Source organism: Limulus polyphemus, unplaced genomic scaffold, assembly GCF_000517525.1.
Source record: "Limulus polyphemus unplaced genomic scaffold, Limulus_polyphemus-2.1.2 Scaffold244, whole genome shotgun sequence".
Classification (NCBI taxonomy): domain Eukaryota; kingdom Metazoa; phylum Arthropoda; class Merostomata; order Xiphosura; family Limulidae; genus Limulus; species Limulus polyphemus.
The window spans coordinates 763,612-789,284 of NW_013665854.1; the positions used below are offsets into that span (position 1 = coordinate 763,612).

Below are 25,673 nucleotides of genomic sequence, written 5' to 3' on the forward strand. Positions count from 1 at the left end.
TTCTATATCAACAATCTGCTTAAATATCTAGAGACATTTACATGTGTATGTCTACAAATATGTTACTTCTATATCAACAATCTGCTTAAATATCTAGTTTTTTCAATGATCAATAAGCAAATTCTAAAGAAGCTCATACTTAAATCACTAAATATTGCAAATGCTTTTTTAAAAAAGCCTTTTTAACTGACTTATTGTTTGCCATTTCTAGTCTCATTTTCAAATATGCTAATTATAAATTTGTTTTGACTTTCTTTTTTTCTCCTTAAGAAAACACATTATAAAACTTCTGGTCTACCATTTCTAGCCACTTGATTTTGAAGATATTAATCAGAGATATGGTTTCAACATAACCATTCAAGTCAGTGATGATGGTGGCCAGTCATCAGACCCACGTCACATTGATCGAGCACAAATTCAGATACGCATTCGAGATATCAATGACAATCCACCAAAGTTTTTAAAAGCCAATATCCACGAAGTAGTTCCAGAAGATGCTGAAATTAATAAGAGTGTGACAAAGTTTACAGCTATAGACCCTGAAAATGGAGGCACATCCACAGTTAGGTAAGATAAATTAATAATGGTGTTATCTTGTGGTTGAAATTACAACTTTTGTTTTATTCCACTCTCACAGAAATGTAAAAGTGTATCATAATGTTATGTACATGCTGGGTACAATATGAAAATACTTGTAAACTATCGACAACATTCAATGGTTTATTTTTAATCTCTCTATTATTTTAAATGAAAGTAATATTTATAAGAGTATTTCTGGTATTAAAATTAATTTTTTAATCTATATAAAGTTTGAAAGTTTTATTTCTTTTGTAGTTATGCTATTGAGCGAGCTTCAGATAGAAAAAGACAGTTTAGTATTGACCAGAAAGGTGAAGTAAGAGTACAGAGACAGTTGGATCGGGAAGATATCCCCCGATATGAAATTAAAGTTTTGGCCATAGATGATGGTAAGTCATTACAGAGTTTCTCATGTGAAGCTACATCGTATGTTATTGTAGGAAAATCACTTTTAAGAAGGTGACCTTTGTAAAGAACTCTTTACTTACCACATATTCAAGAAAAATTAATAATAACCATGCAAACAAAATGTAAAATTCATTTTTATGACTTGATAAATGTAAGGGTGATTAATATAATACAGTTGTCAAAGGAAAATAAAGTGTGCAATAGTCCTTTATAATAATAAAATAAATAGTTGTCTTTTTTTCTTATTTTGGAATAAGTACCAGTATGTTTTTTTTTTTGAGAGATGAGTACCTTATTTCATTCTTGACTCACTCTAGTATAAGTCTCAATTATGCAATTTTTAGTGGTTTCAGTTGTGAACTTTTTCTATAACTATGTGTACAGCAGTAACTTTAGAGGCTTGTCTGATTTTGAAATTTTAATTAGAGTGACAGGATAAGTCCATCTGATATGAAATATCATTTAAAGTGTAAAATAATGCAGCTAGTGAGTTTCAGTAGCAGACATACTAAAAAATGGACACTGTTAAACAAAAAAAAGTTCAAGTGTTTTTAAAAGATGCAAGTTTTTGTGAGAAGAAAATAGCTAAAATGCTTTTATCTGTAAAAAACACGTTTTAAATATAGCAATGTCTTATCAGCATTTAAATTTTATTTCATTGGTAGGTTCCCTTACCTATAACTTAAAAAATTATGCTCTCAACAGTAAAATGTTTTCACAGAAGATGAGTTTGCTTTTTTTTTCAATTATGCTGTTCTCATTTACTGGACTATAATAAACTTGTGCATGGATGAAGCATACTTTTTTTAAATTTCACATGGCCTTCAACAGTTTTGTTTCAGTTTGATTTAATATATTCAGCACAAAAGATGAAGTCCCTTTAACCATCTGTGAAACTCTGAAACATAAGCCATGCATATTCTAAATTAAATATTTAAAACTAAGTAGAACTGAAAATTGTTTTTATTCATTTTATCCAAATATGTTGACTTTAGTGATTTTTGACTCTTACGTACTTGTAATCAGAGCCATATGATTTGGGTTTCTTTAGTTCAGGTTTTGTAGTCATAAACAACCCTAGTCTCTAACATCTCCAACACTCGAATTTGTGCAAAAAAAAACATTTTTATTGTATAGTTACATGATTTTCTAGAAAGATCTAACAGTTTTTAGATAACTATATTTATTTGATATGTGACACCTTAATGTCACTGAACTATGACACTTGATTTATATGACTAGTATCATAAAGTGTCTTAGTTTGATATTTGATACCTCTATGATGTCACTGAACTAACACATTTATATGACTATGTAAACTGTATTAGTTTTCTATACCTGATGTAGGAACTTAATACATTTAACATTAGTCGTATAATGTGATATTTTAATGAACATATTCAGTATCTTGTATGCTTTATAAATGCATAAATAGACAATTGCTATGGGGTTTAATAGGTTTTTTTCAAGTGTTTATATTAAGTCAGACTAAAATAACCTAGCTAGTATCAGACATTTCATTTGGCATTAAACATGTTTAATTTTGTTGTGATTGTGTGGGTTTGCACAAAACAATTCATCGCTGTTTAAATTTGTATAATTATCTTATTAACAACTTCAGTGTGATTGTTTGTGTTTTCAAAGGAATACCTGCTCTCACTGCTACTGCCACTTTGACTGTGACTGTAGATGATGTGAATGACAATGCTCCAAGGTTTCTTAGAAATTATCGTCCAGTTGTCTATGAAAATAAACCACCACAAAAGGTTGTAGAAATTCGAGCAACAGATGATGATGATAGGTCAAAAAATAATGGCCCTCCTTTTACGTTTCGCATGGACTTCAATGCACCTCCTTCAATAAAAAGTTTCTTTGAAGTTGAAAATGATGCTGGTAGGTAAAAAAGATAAAAAAATATATCTTCTTTAAGCATTGCTTGATTTTAAAAACATTGTCATCTGATTCTATTCTGGGAAAAAATAAGAATATTTTTTGCCACATTCTGACAGTTTCTGTACACAGAGATAATTATATTTCACTTGCAACATGAATATTGAAAATATTGTAATGTATTCTACATTAGTATTCATGATGATAACTTAATTCTATCTGGATGTTTTAATTAAGACAAATAAAATAACATTTTTAGAATAAATTTCTTGAACAAGCACACTTAATAAAATTCTGTTAGATAGTTTTTAACTACTTTTGAATGTGAGGTACAGAATAGAGCCATCTCATATTTAACAGTATTTGATATCCAAATAATGAGGTACCTAAGTATCACAAAAAGTTTTTTTGTAAATATCCTATAAATTCATCTTAAAGCATATCACGTACTGTTATTGTGTTGATAATATGACAAATGATACAACAGCCCATTCAAGAAGCTTGAAGTACCTGAGATTAATGAATAAAAGCTCTAAACATAAGATTAAATATGTAAACAAATAAAGAATCTTGAAATTTTCTGGTCACAAATCTATTCAGGTTTACCAAATATTAACAAATTATTAATAAAAGTTCATTAACCACTTCCGTATTAGGTTTTTGTTTGGAAATGACTTCAAAAAGGTAGATTTTTATTTTGCTTTTTTTTTGATAGCCCAATGTAATACATGATAACAAGTGAACAAATCCAGGCAAATAATTAAGAATATGGTGAGAAATGGTTTGCACAAATTAATTCAGGCCAATATATTTTGAAGCATAGAGAGTGCCCAAGTTATCTATGACAAATCATGGAAGGGCTTAAGAAGAAAACTAAGAATAGTTATTTTTTAAAGACTACAATAAGTATATATTTATTTTGTGTTGTTTTTTTATAAATCAAACAAAGTGGACATTTTTGACTTACTTTTCTTTTAAGTAAGAAAGACTGGGAACAACAAATAAATGAAATATACCATTATAATAAGTTATTTACTTTTAGTAAATCAGTAAATGCAAAAAAATATACTTAACTTTCCACTAGATTATGTTATTCTGAATGGCATGTGCTTTATTGTTGACATCAGTAGACTGATTATCTAAATTTCATATGCAATAACATATACAAGTGTACTTGAATTTAAGAGAGATGAGGGGGATATTTAGAAATATGCAACAATATTCTTGTATATTTATTGATTTTTGGCTATTACTGGTTTAACATATTTTGTCTCACCAAAGTTCAGGCTTTTATCTTTAATGAGAAGTTTTGCTTAACATAAGTCATGTAAATGCTTTGATAAGGCCAGGTGCTTGGCAAAATATATAAAATTTTAATATTTTCACTTCGTTTCATCAAAATTTAATAAACTGTTTTAATCAGCTTTGCTAATGCTTTGTGTATTATAGAACTTTTAATTGTAGGATAATAATCCCAGTGCTAGAATCATGTGATTTATGTGTGTAAAGCTACTTTAATAAACAATCTTATTTCTTTGTATGAAGTTGAATTTAAATTGATAACTTATATACAAATGTAATAAACCAATACACAAACTAGAGCGGCACTCTATAGAGCGCATACTTCTGCCACTTAGCATTGATCATATTCAATTTTCCAAAAATACGAAAATGTGTCTGTATGTCCATTGTTATCAATGGACATGGATCATTTTTGGCAGGACAATGAGGAATAATATTTTACATATATCTACCAAGTTTCCTCAAAATCTGATCATTTTTGACTGAGTTATAGAGCAAAAATAGTGGGAAAAATCAATCCCCATGTTAACAGATAGGGACTTTTTTGATTTTCGTGACCTTAACCCTTGACTCTTCATAAACTAATCACTTCTAAGTTGTATCATAGTCCAAATATATACCAACTTTCGTCCAACTCCATTCAGCCATTTTCGAGAAATTTTGCTGCCAAACAAATATACATGGGGGTGAAAACATAACCTCTGTCCACCTTCAGTGGTGAAGGTAACTATCAATACCAAAAACACATGTGTACTTTGTTGAGGCTCTTTGCAGTATTTCTAACACATTTATAATTTCTTCTTTTTTTGCCACATGTACTCAATTAGTTGAAAGGTTGACTTTATACAGGGTTGAATACATTATATTAAAATAATTTTGAATATGCCAGTGAGCAAGTCATATAACAACCACAGTCGATATAACTTTGTGGTGGAATGAAATGTATCAGGACTATTATTTGACATTTTTTGCTGTTTCATAGGTAGTATGATGCCATCAAAAATTTATCATTTTTGGGAAGGAATGTAATATTCAGATTATAAAGATGTCTTCATGCTGGAGATTGAGAAATTACAAAATGGGGATATCCGTTGTACTTAATGGCATTGCACAACAAAGGAATATGAATCAACTTGGGAATCAGGACCATTCAGAAAGAGAACTGCAAAAAGTCTTATTTCAGCCATACTAAGCAAAGTGTGGCATCTTGTAATAGGTGAGAATTCACAAACACAAAAGGTCAGTGGCAAAAGCTGTCCACATACCACAGGCAACAGTTTGCAGCATAATCAAGAAGGTTCTCCATCTGGAAGTGAGACCACTAGCTGTTTTCATAGCTAAGAAAAATGTTGTTCATTAACTTTGGATTGAATAGGGCTTCAGAAAAACATGCACACATACACCTAAAACATTCTTTAGATTTCAATGGAAGTTATTTGCCTAAATCATTGACAACATAATTATTTTTTCCCCTTACAGTGTTTTTAACTAGTTCTACATGTTTTAAAATTTCATCATACTTTGGCTGCATTTGTTTATTCTTCATGCAGCTTAAAAGGAAACTAGTTTTTGTCTCCTTCAGTGATGTTAAATATAATTTTTTTCTTAATAATAAAGAAATTTTAATCAGGATAATTAATGTTATTTTTCTAATCCATTTGAATTACTTTGGTATTACTGCATCAGTTTGTTTGTTTAATGAATTTTGCATAAAGCTGCTTAAGGGCTATCTGTGCTGGTTATCCCAACTCTTTGGCTACTCTTTAATAATGAAGAGTGGGATTGACCATTACATTCTAACACCCTCATGACTGAAAGGGTGAACATGTTCAGTGGTGGGATTCAAATCCATGACCCACAGATCGCAAGTCAAGTACCCTAACTACCAGGTCATGCCAGGCTCTTACTGTGTGAGGAAGACCTTCATGTGAATTCTGGTGGTTCTTTACATTATCACTATGTCAGTAAGATCATGTACATTCAGATGGTGCTTCTCTACAGTATTGATTGTATCAGGAAGATCTTCATGTACATTCAAGTTTTGCTGCTCTACATTATTATTATATCAAGAAAATCTTCATGTACATTCAGGTGGTGCTTCTCTACATTATTATTATATCCAGAAAATCTTCATGTACATTCAGATGGTGCTTCTCTACATTATTATTATATCCAGAAAATCTTCATGTACATTCAGGTGGTGCTTCTCTACATTATTATTATATCCAGAAAATCTTCATGTACAATCAGGTGGTGCTTCTCTACATTATTATTATATCCAGAAAATCTTCATGCACATTCAGATGGTGCTTCTCTACATTATTATTATATCAAGAAAATCTTCATGTACATTCAGGTGGTGCTTCTCTACGTTATCATTATATCAAGAAAATTTTCTTGTACGTTCAGGTGATGCTTCTCTACATTTTATAATTATTGTTCATTTATGATCTAAGTATGTTTATGTTTTTATGATTCTGCTTCTCTTTGATTGCCAGTCTTATTCAGTCATCTTTAGATAGTTTTGTTCTTATGTTGTTGTTTTTTTACAGATGGTGCTGATGGAGATGGTATGGCAATTGTAAGATCGAAAGTAGAGTTTGATCGAGAAGAGAAGAAGGAATACCATGTGCCTATTTTGATAAAGGATAGTGGGGCTATATCAATGACTGGTACCAGCACATTAACTGTGATAATTGGTGATGAAAATGACAATCTTATGCTTCCAGATCATAAAGACATTTATATATATACATTTAAAGGTTTGTTTCAATTCACAGAAAACAATAGATCTTTATATTTGGGCTACAGTTTATGAAAATTATCATGACCCATTTATTATCTGCCTTCCATCACTTTTAACACTTTAAATGCTTTTATTTTATTCTAGAACATTCATCATATTTTTTTCTGGTCAAATTTTGAAAAGGCTTTGTCTAAAGCTTAATATTTGTTCTCAAAATTTTACATATATTTAAAAAAAAAGTTCAAAAAAAAAGGAAAGAAACCACTGTATGTGACAAAACAAAAGGTAAAATTATAAATGATATCTCACAATGCATTTTATGAACAAAGTTCTCTCAAAGATATACTGTGTCTTAATGACTGCAACAGTTATTAAATTATTATAAACAACTGAAAGTATAAAAAGTTGATTAATATGTTTCAAAATAACCCTTTAAAATATTTAACCTTTCTGAACTTAGGGTTACATTTTATATCACATGGCATGTTCAGTATGTTTGTGAAAAAAACTAGGTTCCTTTCAAAATAGACTAATATATTTCAATCATCATGAATGTTTTGTAATTCTGTTAGGACCAAGTATATTTTATAAGCATCTTACTAATATAGACTATATCATTCTGTTAAGAGAATCTATATAGGAATTAATTAGTATCAGTAATGTTGGTTGTTTTCTGAAACCCCACTGTATAATATCTATTTGTTGTATTGAACATACCATTAACAATGAGAGTACCTAATTGATGACTCAGTGCAATCTGTTCATTATAAATATTAGTTTTCTGGTTTAGTGATTTGTAATATTTAGTATTTCTGATCAGTTTATCATATCTGATTGTCTTATGTAAAGTATAGAATATTTTACCTGTTATCTTTATATAACTTTTAATTGGAAGCTCTAATCTTCATCAATGTCTCTTTTTATTAAGCCACTAAAACTTTGCAAATGATGGAAATACACTAGTATAGCTCTTGATATTCTTTTAGGACAAGCTTCCAGCACTCCGATTGGACGAGTACACGTAACTGACTTGGATGACTGGGACCTTCCTGATAAAGTCTTTGCTTGGGACAATAATGTACCACATCCAATCTTTGAGTTGGATCCAGAAACTGGAATGCTGACAATGAAAGAAGTAACATCTGGGGGCAAATATTCTCTGTCCTTTGATATATTTGATCGTCAGCACACAAAATCTGTGAGAGCAACAGTAGATGTTACTGTACAAGAAATTCCAGAAGAAGCTATCTACAATTCTGGATCCATCAGGATCCTTGGTGAGTATATATGTTTATTAGTTATGATATAAATTATATAAGTTGGATGTGAATATAAAAGAATCTAAGTAATCAGAAAACAAAGCTTTAATGTTTTTTGTATAGAAATAGCTTTTTACATTGGTTATTAAAACTTTAAATTTATTTCAAATAAGTTCTTTTTATTATTGTCTTCTGTAATTTAATACATTTCTTTTTAAATAGTTTTAAATTTTAAAATTATATTGTCTTTGTATCATAAAAGTTGGTCTAACTGATAGACCAATTCAGTTTTTCACATACAAATGTTTTTTTGCACTTAAAGTCTTTTTCTTTGAATATAATTGCATTCAGATATTGTCATGTAAAAGAAATGTTTTCTGAATTACTGTTAAACCCTACAGAGAGCATACACAAAAACTACATATAGCTTTTACAGTGTGTTTTAATTCTCAAAAACTGATATAACCCTGACTTTAGGAACTTCTGCTGAAGACTTTGTGCGTGTTCTTGATTGGAAGAGCCAAGCTGTGAAGAAAAGCAAGTTTGACAAGTTCAGAGATACTCTGGCAAGAGTATTAAAAATTGATCATAAAAACATCAATATTTTTACTGTGTATCCAAAACAAGAAGAACCACCCATAGCTGACATTAGGTTTGCTGCACATGGCTCTCCTTATTACAAAGCTAGCATGTTAAATGGAGCGGTGGACTTAAACCGAAAACTGGTAACCTGAACTTTTGAATATACTATGTGAAAATCCTTTGTAAATGTATGGTAGCTGTTTGAAACACGTTTAAACTTTTCTCTTCAATCAAATATCAAATTTTAATTTTTCCGTAACAAAATAACAAAAATGTTTATATGTTTGAAGTTTTCTTTCAACTCTGTGATAACATTTGTATTTGATATGTTTATATTGCTCATGACAATATATGTTTTGATAACTAAATGAATTAATTTAAAAACAGAATTAATTAATTAAAATAATTTTGCAGGTTCTGTGTAATACATATGCTTTGTACTATATAATATAATATTAGCATATCTTTGTGATTTGAAATATATGAACAGGATTATATTTTACTTAGTTTTTTTTAATTCTTATTATGACTAAAGTAAGACTGCCTTTTATAATATGTAATTATGTCACTGATTTTCAGATTGAACAGTCAGTGGGAATCAACATCATCATGGTAGGAATTGATGAATGTTTGTATGAAAGTGTCAATTGTGAAGGAAGCTGCACCAACAGACTTGTAATTGAAAATAACCCTATTGTTATTAATGCTAACAAGACTGCATTTGTTGGAATCAAAAGTTGGGTGGAACCTCAATGCATGTGTGGAGCACGGGAGTTCTCCGAACCAGAGACGTGTGGGAAATTTCCTCCAACATGCCTCAATGGTGGAAGATGTCAAATCATTGGGAGTGGCATAAAGTAAATAATTCTGATACTTTAATTCTTATTTTGAATACATCATTTGTTTAAGTAACATTAAAAAATTAATATGCACCAGAAAAATATGGGTTATGTATGATGAGAAAAACAAATTACTATTTGCAACCAAGAGCAATATATAGATTTATTTTTAATACTTTGTTTATTTATTAACATTTGTGATAAATGTTTTCCTTTATACACTTGATAAACTTATATTTCAGGTATAAATCTAACCTTACTGTAGAAAAGCTATCTGATATGATACACAAGAAGAGTTTTTTATTTATTTTTGTAGATACTCAATAACATGTAATGGTAGCATAAAAAGTATTGATAATTTTTAGTTTTCTCATTAAGACCATAAAGTAAGTAAATATAAAAGTAACTATCAAAATATATATATTTAATGCATTTTTAAGACTGTTTTAAACTAAAAACATTTTGTTCAGCTACAAAAAACAAAAATTAGTATGTTTTGAAGTCATTTAAAAAGAGATATTTATTAACCCATAAACTTTCCAGCTCTTTAATAAAAACTGATACTACAGCCTGTAACGTTTCTTTCTTCATTAAAAATTCACAGATGTGTCAAAGATGATCTATTTGTAGGAAATGCTATGATAACATCTAATGAAGTTGTATGTGATCTAAATATTTGATCTATTACATATTAAAAGTAGTAACTGATCACACAGTTGTTCAGGTGAAACAAAAATGAGTTAACAGATTCCTTCCTGAAAAAAAACTCCCATTTTTAACCCTGTTGCTTAACTGATTAATTTTGTGGAGATGACTAAAGACTGAAATATATTAGGTCAAGATTACAAAGTGTATGAAAAAATAAAGTATTGGTATTTGAGTCATTATGAGATATGTTTTCAAATGATCCCTTGCATTTTAAGTGATTTGAGGGATAGTGACCATTACATAGATAAGCTTTAAGTAGTGGAGGATGGGGGAGCATTGAATAAGTTCTTAGTTGTTTAATTATATCAGTAGGTTTACACCATAGCTGTAAGCACATTTTTTAAAAATGAAACACAAGAGAATAATGCAAACAGAACTACATCAGTAAATTATTTACAGTTATGATTGTGGTGTATAGTGTGATATTTATTGTTTAGTGTAAGCTGATACTTTTTTATTGCACATTAATATAAAATTTAATCAAACAAATAGACTTGATGAGAAACAAGTACCAGGGATATACATGCATACCTGTCTCTGATATGAATAATTTTTTAAAAAATGTTTCGAATGTGAACTTCATTCTTGTGGACTCCTTTCATCTTTCTTGTTGGGTCTTAAGACAATGATTCTGGGTTCCATGCTGTGTCCATCATTGGTTCTGAAGTCCAGTACATTGTATTAAGACCAGACAAAAAAGAAGAAAGAAACCAGTGGAAATTATTGTTCACACATTAAATACACTGGCTAAACCTGCCTTGAAAGGAAGATTTAAATGTTTTATTATCATTTGCCATCATAGATGTACTTGCACAAAAGGATTCACGGGACCACAGTGTCAACAGACGACTCGTTTCTTTAATGGAAATGGATGGGCATGGTTCCCTCCACTGGAGCAATGTGAAAATTCTCACTTCAGTATGGAGTTCATGACTAAAGCAGAACATGGATTGCTACTGTACAATGGACCTATCTCTGAACCTGATAATGGAGAGGAAGGTGTGCAAGATTTTATATCACTGGAACTCAGGAATGGAAGACCAAGATTACTCATTGACTTTGGTTCTGGCACAGCAGAAGTAATTGTTAATACTAAGGAATCTTTAAGTGACGGATTTTGGCACCAGCTAGATATATTTTGGGACAGAGAGGTATTTTTTATTTCACACATTTTTTTAAGATAGATAGACGTATTGATAAAAGAAAGTAAAAAATATTCCAAGGGATTGTTAATTTACAGAATGTAATACACTAAGATCTGCTGGTTATATCCAAGTTTTGTTTTACTGTTTATTTTTGAAAGTTTTCATAATAGTTAATTATACTTTTTTCAAGCAGAAAAATATAGTTACGTTTTACCTTGAGTGAAAGTTAAGGCCGTAAAATTTGGTGAGGGGGAAGGGTTTTCTTTTAACCTAAATTGTCATTCTTCCTGAAATTAGCATGGTCTCTTACAATTTTTAATTGATGTTTCAACTGTGTTTAATTAATAAATGTTTATCTCTTTAATGTGGAATGCACAATTATCATCTAATATCAATGAAGCTTTTAGATTTCCTTGTAATATTTTCTATACAACTTATTCATTCCTATTCACTGTTTGTAACCTAAATAACATTAGGTAAGTTTTATACTGCAACTTAGATTATACTAAACAATACCCATATTCAATAAAATCATACATTTCCATAACTGATGTTCACTGTGATGGACCAGTTTGTGTCCATTATAAGTAAAACAGTGAAATTAACAAAAATAATGGATACTTGTTACGAAGTAAAACATTTTTTTAATTTATTTGTATCTGTAAACATTTAATTACAAAATCCATCAACATATAACAGTAATTTATTTCTGCCATCAAACAGTGTTGAAGATAAAATTTAATGCTAGGAAGGAAAAACTATTATAAACAGTTTTTACTGCTATTACTTATGAAACGTGATGAACATTGTGAGTTGCTTTAATTTTTGATTCTATATTGCATTTTGATAATTACCATTTTTAATATTTTATACTGTGGGTCTCATGGTGCTTTTTGTGTTGCTAAACTGAATATATACATAACTTTTTTTTTCTTTTTCTTGATTTTAGAGTGAATAACTTACATACCTCAAAACATATCATTAAATAATTTTTTTTATATTTCTAATTTTTAATATATACATATGTGTATATGTGTACATAAGATGACCATTGCAAAATCAATAAATAGAAAAAAAATAATTATGTGGTATTTTGAAACCTTTACAGTAATTTTGACTTAGTACATCCCAGATTTAAGAATATTCATTTATATGTAAACCCTTACAATGATACTTACGAAACCTTCATTAATTTTACAGAAGTTATACAATAAACCATTGTAACATATATGAGTTAAAATGTTTGCTGACTTTTATTTTTTTTTAGAATGTGCGTTTAATGGTAGATCACTGTGTTGACTCTGACCATCAAAACACTGACCCGCCCACCTCAGATAGGTCCAGATGTGAAGGGAAAAAAACAATACCCCCATTTAATGAATTTCTCAATGTGAATGGTCCACTGCAACTTGGAGGAGTCCACCATAAAATATTGAATTTTAACTGGAACAAACAACACATGCGCACTGGATTTGAAGGATGTATTAGGAATGTTATTCATAATAGTCTGGTAAGCAAAACATCCACCTGGATGAACAGTTTAATTGTGTTATGATTATTTTCTAGTATCACTTTCTTGAGGCTTAACATAGGTTAGTCCCCTGGTGGTGAGCAGTTAGTTTACAGATCAGTTTCATTGTGCTATGATTATTATTCTAATATCAGTTTCTTAAGTTTTGGAATTAAGTTAGTCGCCTGGTGGGTGAGTAGTAAGTTTACAGTTTTATACTCAAAAAATCTAGGGCTCAATTTCCAGCATTGGACAGAGTGCAGATAGCCTGTTGTGTAGCTTTGCATAAAGAAAACACCATCAACAAATTAAGCTAATAAACACATAGTTTAGATTAAAATATCCCATACTTCCTGGTTGTTGTATTAAATATTTTCACTTTGGTCAAATAGGTATTCTATATGAGCAACATAAGCTATAAGTTATCCACCAGAGATCACAAACTACCAACAAATTATAAATAACAGACTTAAATTACTCTTAAAAAATACTTAAAATATATATGGCTTTTGCAATACCCCACAAAGGTGGCTAAACAAAGCTCAGATATATTTATGTAAATATACTGCATATAGTTATGTTATGAAAACGTGGTTAGCTGTATAATTCATATCAATTTAGGATTTGTATACAATAAAAAGTATTTCAAACTGATTGATGCTGTTTGGATTAAGCTCTGTATCTTTTTTTTTCTTTTACTGGAAATAATGTTTACATACAAGCTTTCAAGTAAGTTCAAAATCAAATCCTTAATTGTTATTTGTAATAATTGTATCTAATAATTAATTTTTCAAAGCATTGCATTTGAAAGCTATCTTGCAAGTTCCACCACAGATAAAAATGTTAATGCAACAAGTCAAAGTTATTAAATATAGAATACTAACAAATTATAATCAGGATTTCTAGAAACTGTCTTTATATGATAAATAGCTAGTTATTCACTAAAAGACAAATCAAAAGCTGTAGATGTGTTGATAATGTACAGTTTTATTGGATTAACAAGTGATAAGTAGGATTTCAATAAACTGTCTATTTATGATAAATAGCAAGTTATTCACTAAGAAGAGAAATTAAAAGCCGTAGATGTGTTGATAACAGTGTTCCCTCTAAGCTGCGTGACTGCACGGCTGAACAACAACCAATCAAGTGCTGCGCACTTCATTATTCCAGCCTCGTACACCCTCAGTAATGGTAAGGAGTCTCAACACGTTAACAGCCTTAGTGACCCTGGCAGTCAATAGGCCTAAAGCCTAAATAACCAACTGGTAGCATTACAAAGCAGCCTAATGATCCAATAGGCTGAATGGTCTAAAAATACACCCCCCCCTAAAAAAAAAAAAATTAGGTAGCGCACATTGCATTTTGCCTTGATACTGGTGCACATGAAAAAATTAATTCTGCACATGAATTGAAAAAAATAGAGGGAACATTGGTTGATAATGTATTGTTTTAATGAATTAACAAGTAATAATCAGGAATTCTAGAAACTGTCTCTTTATGATAAATAGCAAGTTATTCATTGGGAAAACAAGTTAAAAGCCGTAGATGCATTGATAATGTATTGTTTTATTGAATTAATGAGTGATAATTAGGATTTCTAGAAACTGCCGCTTTATGATAAATAGCAAGTTATTCACTAAGAAGACAAATTAAAAGGCATAAATGTATTGTTTTATTGGATTAATGAGTGATAATTAGGATTTCTAGAAACTGCCACTTTATGATAAATAGCAAGTTATTCACTAAGAAGACAAATTAAGAGGCATAAATGTATTGTTTTATTGGATTAGCGAGTGATAATTAGGATTTCAAGAAACTGTTTCTTTATGATAAATAGCAAGTTGTTCATTAAGAAGACCAACTTAAAGCCACATATGTGTTGAGAATGTATTGTTTTATTCAAGCCTCAGACCTACAAGAATCTGATCATTTTTGTGATTGTTTTTCTAGTTGTATGATCTGGCATCACCTGGAAGTTCAGCTGGCAGTCAGGTTGGATGTCCACCAAGTGATAGAAAATGCTTTGATAATAATATTACATCGAATTGTGAAAATGGATATTGTGAAGCATCATATCATATGGCTGTTTGTGTTTGTCACCCAGGCTGGCAGGGTCCTCAGTGTGATAAGCGTAAGTATCAGTCTGCCAACCTAGCTGACACTGTTTTGCTTTTTTAGAAGATGCATGTGTGTCTATAACACAGGCTGGGTCCTTTTTCAGTACAGAAGAGATCATTTTAGATATCTCACCCTTACTAATTTGAAATATTTCTATGATAAAGATAATTATGTCAGCCAGTCATAGTGGCCTATTAATATAATAAAAATAAGTATGTATGTATGGGTCATTGAAACTGCTATGGTTCTTCATGTACTAAAAGCAAGTAGATGTGTGAATTTGGCTGGTTTTGATACTAGTATGATACACATAATAAAGTGTAATATATTTTCTCTTTATTGTTGCTTTCATTTACAGTATTGATTAGACTGTTTAATATATCTAATTTCATTAATTTACTTTATTATAGAGATTGTTTTTGTATTGTTAGCTTTATATATGTATTTTGGACTAACCCAAATTATCCTAAGCTTGCTGAACCTTGTAAGATGTTATTGGGATTGTGGCCAAAAACATAATTAACAATGAGGGTACCCAAGTGATGAAACAATGCATTCTAATCTTTGTAAGTGGGAGCTCAAGAAAGGTCTACTTAATTAGCTATACTTATTACCAGTTTTAATTTTAGTTTCACTTTAAGTAGGTAGCTTGCTCAGTTTGGAAGTTAACATTAATCCTAATTAACAGTGTTTAGTGTGATTATTGTAAGTCTCACTATTATTCTTACTGAAGTATGTTAGATTATTTTGTTCATTATAATTCATAATTATCACTTCTTTGAAATTTTGATACTGAGGCAAATGTGTTCCAGACAGTTATGGTGATGTGTAAAAAAACAACTGCTTATAAGACACATAGTTGATGCTTTGTAATAAAGTTTTGTCCTCCATATTTCTTAGGATATAGTAATGTTTACAGTATTTTTATCTCTTCCAGCAACTCAATCTAAAATGTTTCAAAAAAGAAGCTATATCAAGTATGCCCTTTCCTTCACACCTGACTCCTATAAGACAGACGTTCAACTACAGTTTCGAACTCGACAGAAACATGGTGAGCTATTCAGAGCTACCAGTAAACATGGTCGTGAGTACTTTATCTTGGAAGTAAGTATGATGGTTTAGGTTTCAATGACTCTGTGCTAATATATTTCTCAGTTCTATTCAGAACATTGCAAGCTATCTAGAATTATAACAAACATGATCGAAAGCTTCTTTTTTTTTCTTTAATTACACTTACCATATGTATCCATGGGCATTGTGATCAGCAAAATGGGACAAGGGGTGCATATACCCCCCTGGAATTTCACAAGAAAATTTACTTGAATGATTTATTTTTAAAAATGTATTAGGAACTAATAATATTTAATAATAGTCAGTCAGAGCATTGCATTCAAACTTCAAGTCAACGACCTATGCTCTTTCACCCACCTGAAATAAATTCTGCAGCTGCCCATACATAGAGCGTCAAGTTTTTTTTACTTAACCATATGTTTTAACACTTTCTGACTTACTGCAGATAAAAGTTGTAATACTTTCTGTCTTACTACAGATAAATGTTTTAACACTTTCTAACTTACTGCAGATAAAAGTTTTAACACTTTTTGACTTACTACAGATAAAAGTTTTAATATTTTCTGTCTTATCACAGATAAAAGTTTTAACACTTTCTGTCTTACTACAGATAAAAATTTTAATACTTTCTGTCTTACTAGAGATAAAATTTTAATACTTTCTGTCTTACTAGAGATAAAAGTTTAATACTTTCTGTCTTACTACAGATAAAAGTTTTAACACTTTCTGACTTACTACTGATAAAAGTTTCAATACTTTTTGTCTTACTAGAGATAAAAGTTTAATGCTTTCTGTCTTACTACAGATAAAAGATAAAAAACTGAGGCTTCGATTTAACCTGAATCCTCACAGAACAACGGATGAAAAAGAATTATGGCTGCCTCACGTTATGGTCAATGATGGTCAGTGGCACTCAGTAAAAGTTTTGAGACATGGCAGTACTGCTAGTATCACACTCGATGGGGGAGGTGGCCGTCGTTACAATGAACTATTAGATTATCATAAACAACATCAAGAAATGGAAATTGAAAAGCAGAATGTGGTTGCTGGTGGTGAAGTTCAGTATGTTGGTCCAGGAGTTACATTAGTGGACAGTGACTTTGAGGAAGGTATGTTTTTTGTATTTTTTGTTCTGTTTTGCTGATGATAGAAAAAATATTTACTGAAAAAGAGTTTTTTCAAATGTCACAGAAATCATAGTGTTTTTCAACCCAATATATAATTAATATTAAAATATTAAGCCAGTTGCATTCTTTTGCAAAATAAGCATTTCTAAAGTATTTCTGTGTGCTTATAGTATATACATATATATATAGTTTTAAAATATCCAACAATCTACTATGTTCTAATTGATTTTAAGAATAAAACATTGATGCCTTAGAAGTAGATAAGATCAGTTTAGTCCTTGCTTTAATAAATAGACATAACATTAGGATTCAACGTATTTAGTAACAACATAAAACACTTGTGGAAAATAATGGATTCTTCTTTTTATAAACCCCTATCAATCAAACATATTTTACTTAGAAAGGATATGCACGCATGCATTTGATTTTCAAAAAATGTGTTTCTAATATTTTTAGATCCAATTTATGTGAATCTAGAATTTAGTGTTAACTTCAGTTTATGATCAGTCATAAACATTTTGTGCAAATATATAGGTCCATCCAGTATGAATCTTAAATTCTGTGTTACTTCAATCCGTATTCATTCATTGATAGTATTAAATGTAACTCTTAAAGTCAATGTTACATTATTCTGACCTCTATAGGCACAATTTTGTATCTTGAGTATGTAAATATTGTCCTTAGTTTTGATATCAAAAATGTTTCCTTACAAATTTTTTGGACATACTTTTCAATGATGCTTTTAATGTATTGATTTAGTTATTTCTAGTTTGTGTAAAAAAGCTGTACAAGCCATTTTTTTAGTTTTAATCATACAGTGTGATTACATTTTTTCAGCAAAATTAAGATTTTGTGATTAACAGAAGAAGAATATTCATTTACCCCTATTTGTCTTGTATTGTCTAGGTTGTATCAGTGATATTCGATTAGACAAACGTTTCCTACCAATGGAAAATGGCTCTGAGAATGCAGCAGTAATAGAGTGGAATAACTTGATCCAAGGATGTCCATCTAACTACCCCTGTAAAGGAGTTATCTGTCCACCTCCTTTTTTTGCAAGGATATGTGGCTTCTTCATGAATGCAGGTACAGTATTTCTTCAAATCCCTTGATATTCATATGTAGAGTTTATATACCTGTGTATGAAAGTATTTTGGTTTCATTAAGTGTGAATATGTATTCGTGAAAAGTGCATTTTATGAACATCCACACTGTGTTACTTTTATGTGAAGTTTATTATAATTAAGATAACATGAAATTATACTTTTTTATTTTGCTGTTTTTTCAAGAGTTCGGTTAGACTCAGTTATGGCAGTTTCCACACAACCTAGACAATTGCTTTAAAGTTAAGTACTCAATAATTAAAATATTAATTTTCCTACCAATCACTAGTTTGTTTTCACAAAATTGTAATGTCTTTGTGGATAAAATTCATTGATAAAAATATTAATGCTAGAACAATTTTTGTAGTGGAGATAATTAAAAAATCAATGAAAAAAATCTAAATTCCTATGCATGGTAGTAACCACTCGTGTGCAGCACTCCTATAAGTTAAGCGTGGGTTGTATTGCACCCTTAGTTCCCTCAACCTTGGATAAAAAGCTTCCAGTATACTTTTGTTTATATTTGGGCTTCATTAGTTACAGTGCTCTGAAATTGTACTTTTCTTCAATAAGTATCACAGTTTAAGGACAAATATGAAATGTTTGTATATGTGTGGATTTGTATTTAAATATATATATTCATAAGTTATATAATGGTAACAATCTCAATTTTAAAATTCAGAATTTTAGATAAATGAGTCTTCAGAAAAACATGTAACTTGGTGTCATGGTCAATTATGACCTTATAAGCTTCAAATGTATATATATAGAGAAAAAAGGTGAGTCCACAAAGGGTCTAAAATCATGTATAATTGTTTCATTTTATTTTCTAATACTATTCATAAACAAGTTTCAAATTTTCCAAGATACTCTTCCATGCTAAATATAAAGTCTATTATTTTTTCCACCATTTATTTATATGTTAACTCAAAATTCATTACAATTATGCCAACTTTCTATGACTTATCACATAATTTCAATACTGAATGACATTAATCTTGAATTACAGATGTCCCGATGGCTTTGTAAAAACCCCAGATGGACATAATTGCACTGATGCAGATGAATGTGTCTTTGGTCCTTGCTTTAATGGTGGAAGCTGTGTGGATCTACCAGCTGGAGAAGGTTACTACTGTTTATGCTCTGATGGATACATTGGTGTTAACTGTCAAATACTTGTGGAAGCCAATACCATTAAACTTAGCATGGGTGCCTTAGCAGCCATTTTGGTCTGCTTATTGTTCATTTTAGGTTAGCATTTTCTTTACTAATCTGCAAATGTTATTGGTTCTCAAGTCATTAGAAACTATATCTGTACATTTAACATTTATTTAACTTGATTCTTTACATGAAGATTTGTAATTTTAAATTGGAAATTTTCAATCTTGTTGAGATTTTTGTTTTGTCAGAGTTAGCCATAAATGATATAATGAGTTTGAAATCAAATTTTAAAATTGCTTGAACATTTTTTACTTTTGGGATATTAATTTTTAAACTAGAAACTACTAAAACTTGTCTTTCTAAAGAATTAACAAATATTCTGCTTTTTTCTTACTCTTGGTTCTAACATGTAGAACATGTTTATACACTTGGGAATTAAGAAGGGGAATGGTGTTAAGTTGACCCATGGTTTAATGGGAAGTTTCTTCTTTTAGTTTTAGTACTCATCATTGTGGTGTACAATAAGAATCATAAACCAAAAGAAAAAGTTAATTCATACATAAGAGATGACACCCGAGAGAACGTTGTCACTTACGCTGATGAGGGAGGAGGTGAGGAGGACATGATTGGCTTTAATAGGAACATATTGAAGGTTCCAGTTGACTCCAACAACACACCACCAGATGTCTCTCTTGTCACTGTGCCTCACATGATCCAAACACAGAAAGATAAAAAACAAAAAAAGGTAAAAAAACAGTGTTTCATAGAACAGTTTTTTTTCACTTTAAAATCATAACAGAGCACCCCAATGACTACTTTGTTATATGCAGCCTTATTTTTTTTGTAATGCCACCCAGTTAAAGTATTTTTTTCTATTAAGAGTAAGTGATAGCCACATTTCTTTCATATCAGATGTATATTTTTTGTAGAAACAATAAATATCTAATACAGTTTGGAAATTTACACCCTTTAAATAACAGTAAAAGCACCAAACACCACTGTGGGATTAAAGAAACATTCAGTGGTAGGCTGAAATATGTTCATCATGTCTAATGATAAGTGACAGCTTACCTATTGATGCATACCTTTAGTCGCATTCTTACTTTCTACTTTGAACTTTCGAAAGTCTGATCTTGACCGCCCCATTAACCTAAGAGATTTAGGTTCCTTTATCAGTCAAATACAAAGCACTATGTATAGTGAGTTCAACATAATCTAACTTCCATCTGCCAGATGTCATGCCCAAAAGTAGTAAAATACATTTGGGGCATACAGCTCCTTGATCATTTGAAGGTAAAATAAACATCCAACTATTAAAAATCTATTGTAAAATCTTGTGAGCTCAGGAAATATAATTGAGATTTAAATTATAAGGATACACCTGTTAAAGGTTTGTCATACAGTGTGTTCCATGTTAAAATTTCACTAGTTACTCTATATAAGTATTAAAGTTATTATAACAAGTTTTAGTAAGAGAAAAGATAAACTTTGAGTTTACATTATAATTTTATATGCCTGAAACTATGTTAGGGTTTCATATTTGGTGCTTTTGACATATCTACTTTTTTAAATCTAAGAAAATTATGAAGACAGCTAAAAACATTAAATACTTAGATTAGAGAACAAATATTGTTCAGTAAATTTTAATGGTAAATCACTAGAATTAAATATCTTAATTGTAAGGTTTTTAATGAAGTTTTCAAGAGCATTGTAGATGTTTAAATGTTTCTTTTTCAAGATTGTGAATTGTAAGAGTTGAAATATTTCTTTCTGATAAACACAGATCTACTGCCTAACATTTTTGAGAGGCACACACATCATTTAATGAGGATAGAAAATTTTTGAAGTGAAAATGAAAACCAAGTTGAATTTAAATTCCTGACTCTGCTTACCTTGCATATGTTTTAACCAACTAAAGCTACCAAATCTATCAGTACTGCCAATCTCAGTTTCACTTAAGTAAAGCCCAGAATCCATTTATTGTAATTTTTTTTACTGAAGTTTTCTAAATGCTGTGAAGTAATAGTTGAGATTACAAACATTCATAGACCCAGCATCTTAGTTAGTTGAAGTATTTCACTGATAAAAATAATCAGTGATTCAAACCCAAAGTGGTCTTAGTTTCACTTATGCAGAACATCTATACTCTCCGAGATACTTGTTGCTGTTTATGAAATAAGCAACCAATCTAACCATACACTTTATATTGTGTATCTTTAGTTTAAATTATGCAGTGAGTTCAACAGTAGTTTTAAATTTACAGATTAAATTAACAAGATTATATTTATTTAATTATACTGCCCCCCCTTCTCCATACCTTGTCAGATTTGGACCCGAATCCACATGAGACCCACATCACATATAAAGCTCAAAATTTAATCAACTATACATTATGAAAGATTATGAGCACAAAGAATTTTGTAATCAAACAATTCTACATTAGTGATATTCACATATATATTTATTACGTGAAGTTTACTATGACTTATGCCCTGTGTGATTGTTAAGAATATACCCATCTGTTTATTTGTTTCCGTAGTATATTGTAGAATGATATTATTCTTTTTCCTATTTAATACCAGTATTAAGAATAATGCTGTACTAGCATATATGAGATCATATAATACTGTTATGAATTTTTCATCAAATGTAATCTAACTACGTAGATCAGAACTTAATGAAGACAATCCTGTATAACAAACTGACTAAGAATACCTAATATCCAATACTGAAGTAAATTTATAATGATAATGATGATATTTCAATCATCATTTGGTTATGTAGCTTTACTGTTAATGATAAGTTCAGCCATAATTCAAAAAATTCATCAGAAGATTCAATTAGCTTAAGAAATTTAGGCTATTCGTAACTCCACACATAAGAGTAGTTATGATTCAACAATTTGATTCAAACTAATAAAATGTTTAACTGATACCAGAAAACAAAAACTTTCAAGATTTTTTTTTGTAATTTTAAAGTCATATTTCACTTGAGTGACATCTATTGGAAGAATCTGAAACACTATTAAGTATTACAAAATTAATTTCCCATATACAAATTGAATAAAATATCCTGCACTAGATTGTCAACATTTGTTGGTTTTTTTATTTAACAATATCATCAAAGGATTTCTATATTAAGTTTCACAAGCATAAAATATGTGTAATTAGTTAAATATTGTGTTTTTAATTTTGCCCATTTTATCTTTCTACTGCTTTTTTATTTTTGGTGTAGGTGAACTGAAGACATTATATGCTGTATGCCAAAAAAAGCTATAAAGTCTAAGAAAAACATTTACAATATAAAAACAAGTTTGACTGTTATATTCAAAACATTTTAAATCAAATATTCTTAAGTATATTAGTTGACACTCTCTCCTTTGAATTTTATGGAAGTTTTGGAATTTCTATTTGTTTAAATATGTTTTAATATGGTTTTTATGGTCATTCTCTATAAACTGGACTGCACTATTTTGGAGTTTATAATTAGTTTTACAAGAGATTGCATTAAATGTTCCACTAGTTGCTCTTAGGAAACTTAAAAAATCTTTAAACAGCACGTTTATTTCAGTGATATTTCCACATTAAAAATTTAATTTATGGTGCACCTATCATGTACGTGTCACTAATAAAGAATTATATTATATCATATTGAATTATATTATGTGAAAATCATTAATAAAATGTAAGTAGCCTTTCTTTTACCTTTAGTTTTTTCCTTTGAAATACTTTTCAAATTCATTTAAGTAAAATATGTTATTTTGTTTAGAACAACTACCACCAGTTCGTAATGGCGAATATCCTTTCTCAGTAGAAGAAGAATTATCTGATAGACTCCAAAAGGCAGACATGGATCCTAGTGGTCCACCGTATGATGATCTAAGGAACTATGCGTACGAAGGAAGTACGAGTTCTGCTGGCTCATTGAGCTCTCTAGCCTCCACTGTTGAGGACAATGAACAAGATTTTGATTATCTTACAGACTGGGGACCACGATTTTCCAAATTAGCCGACATGTATGGACAAGGAGAATGTGATGAATAATAATGTGTACATCTCTAATATATACGTTTTAATTCAGTTTTAGTTTGGGTTCCAGTCAGTGCCATTTAATAAGTGTATTTTGTCATCCTTCTCCACAAGTTGCTTTAAAGAAGAAGCTATTCAAGGTGATATTCTGTTCTTGTAAATCATCTCATGACTTTTTTTGTAGAATAAGATTCATTAGTATTTAACAATGTTTCCACAAAGATGAAATTTTCTACAAACTGCAGTGCAATAAAAAAAGGTGTTTTAGTGAACTTCAAAGTTTATGTAGGTTTTTTGTTATCTAAACTTTGAGTAGTTACTAAAGTCCAGAGTCAGTTAATTTATAAAAGTTTCCTCTTAGTTACTGAGTGTTTTCAACAGGCATGAAGTTAGCTTTAAAATTTTGTAAATAATACCAAATTCTTAGATGATCTTGCAAAATGCATGCTCTGTTTACACAAATTTTTGTTTATTGTATCTGGGATGATGTTACTTCAAAGAAAAGTTTTAAAATGTTAAAACTTGACTAAACAAAGTGGTGTAAAGTTTAAAGTGCTCAAAGTTTGCTGCTTGCATTTATGTGTATTATTACATGTAGCAAGGGAATTCTTATATTAAGTTTATTTATCATTATATCATTTATATACGATGCAATCAACTGTTTCATTAAAGAGAAACTTACTGTTGTAAAATAAAAAAAATTATAATGACTTTGAAATTCTTTTAATTTTAAAATAGAAAATTTATGTTTTGAATGCCAATACTAAATTCACATCTTTTTAATGGATATTTCACATATTCTATATTAAAATGTATTACTGCAGAAATTAGTTTCTTTAGTTTTTTCATGAAATGAAGATTCCAAGCTTCTATATTTTGTTTTTTTTCATATAGAAATTCCTATTTCGCAAAAGGGGAAAATATCTTACATTTTTAAGTGCTGAATTTATTGAGCAAAAAATTACCTGTTGCACTTAAAAAAAACAAAATTAATATTAGCAAAGACGTTTCACTGTTGTTCTGAGTAATTTATATGGAAACATAAAAGCAATGTTTCAATCAGAAATAGCCCGGCATGGCCAGGTGGTTAAGGAGCTCGACTCGCAGTCTGCGAGTCGCGGGTTTGAATCCCAGTCCCACCAAACATGCTCGCCCTTTCAGCCGTGGAGGCGTTATAATGTGACGGTCAATCTCACTATTCATTGGTAAAAGAGTAGCACAAGAGTTGGCAGTGGGTGGTGATGACTAGCTGCCTTCCCTCTAGTCTTACACTGCTAAATTAGGGACGGCTAGCGCAGATAGCCCTCGTGTAGCTTTGTGCAAAATTCAAAACAAACAAACAAACAATCAATCAGAAATAATACAAAAATTTGTACATCAATCGCTGTGTTCAAACTTCGAAGAGAAGCTGCATTCTGTAGGAACTGTGAAATACTCATTAAGATGGTTATCAGTAACTTGATAATTTAAGTAGGATTTGAACTACATTACTCTCTTAACCATTTCTATTCTTAAGAAATTATTAACAATTTAGGAAATGGTAAATTTAACTTGAAAATTTGATCCTGTATGAAGGAAACAAATTCTAAAAGAAGTAACTAAACTTAACAACTTTTTCACAACAAAAAATACTGCTTTTGCTATATTTTCTGAGAGGTGGCTTAACAGTAATCCTGGGTGCTTATAACACCAAAAATCTGGTTTTGATACTCTCAGTGGACACACCACAGATAACCAGCCCATTGTGTAGCTTTGTGCTTAATAACAAAGAAACAATTTTGGATACAAATAAGAATTGGTGACGAATGTTTATTAGTTTTTTTTGTTGTTTTTTTTTTGCATCAGTGGTGATTAACATTTCAAATGTCTTGGCTCACTTCATCAAAACTTGTAACTGCATTAGGAATTGTCAAATGTCTGTTGAGTAATCACTAATTAACCTCTTAATTTTCTTTTTCTTTCCATACGTACAACGGGTCTTTTTTCAAACCAGTGGCACTCGTTTATTATTGTGATATTGAAGGTGATTTCCATTGTTAATCAATTCATTGTGTACTTTAAAGGCACGGACGCAAATTAAGTGATTAGTTAAAACAC

General features: G+C 30.1%; 1 protein-coding gene across 1 annotated transcript in view; it reads left to right on the forward strand.

Annotated features, from left to right (window-relative positions):
- LOC106478724 (neural-cadherin-like) overlaps positions 1 to 19,508 on the forward strand; it is a 220,242-nt gene extending 200,734 nt beyond the window's left edge. The window contains exons 19-32 of the mRNA XM_022382380.1: positions 308 to 567; positions 835 to 968; positions 2,632 to 2,880; positions 6,732 to 6,941; positions 7,912 to 8,202; positions 8,662 to 8,909; positions 9,346 to 9,623; positions 11,116 to 11,464; positions 12,726 to 12,968; positions 14,919 to 15,099; positions 16,024 to 16,190; positions 16,963 to 17,266; positions 18,191 to 18,370; positions 19,397 to 19,508. Of these exons, the coding sequence (XP_022238088.1) occupies positions 308 to 567; positions 835 to 968; positions 2,632 to 2,880; positions 6,732 to 6,941; positions 7,912 to 8,202; positions 8,662 to 8,909; positions 9,346 to 9,623; positions 11,116 to 11,464; positions 12,726 to 12,968; positions 14,919 to 15,099; positions 16,024 to 16,190; positions 16,963 to 17,266; positions 18,191 to 18,370; positions 19,397 to 19,416 (3,114 nt within the window). The 3' untranslated portion in view covers positions 19,417 to 19,508. The remainder of the gene's footprint in view (positions 1 to 307; positions 568 to 834; positions 969 to 2,631; positions 2,881 to 6,731; positions 6,942 to 7,911; positions 8,203 to 8,661; positions 8,910 to 9,345; positions 9,624 to 11,115; positions 11,465 to 12,725; positions 12,969 to 14,918; positions 15,100 to 16,023; positions 16,191 to 16,962; positions 17,267 to 18,190; positions 18,371 to 19,396) is intronic.
- Positions 19,509 to 25,673: the final 6,165 nt, after the last annotated feature.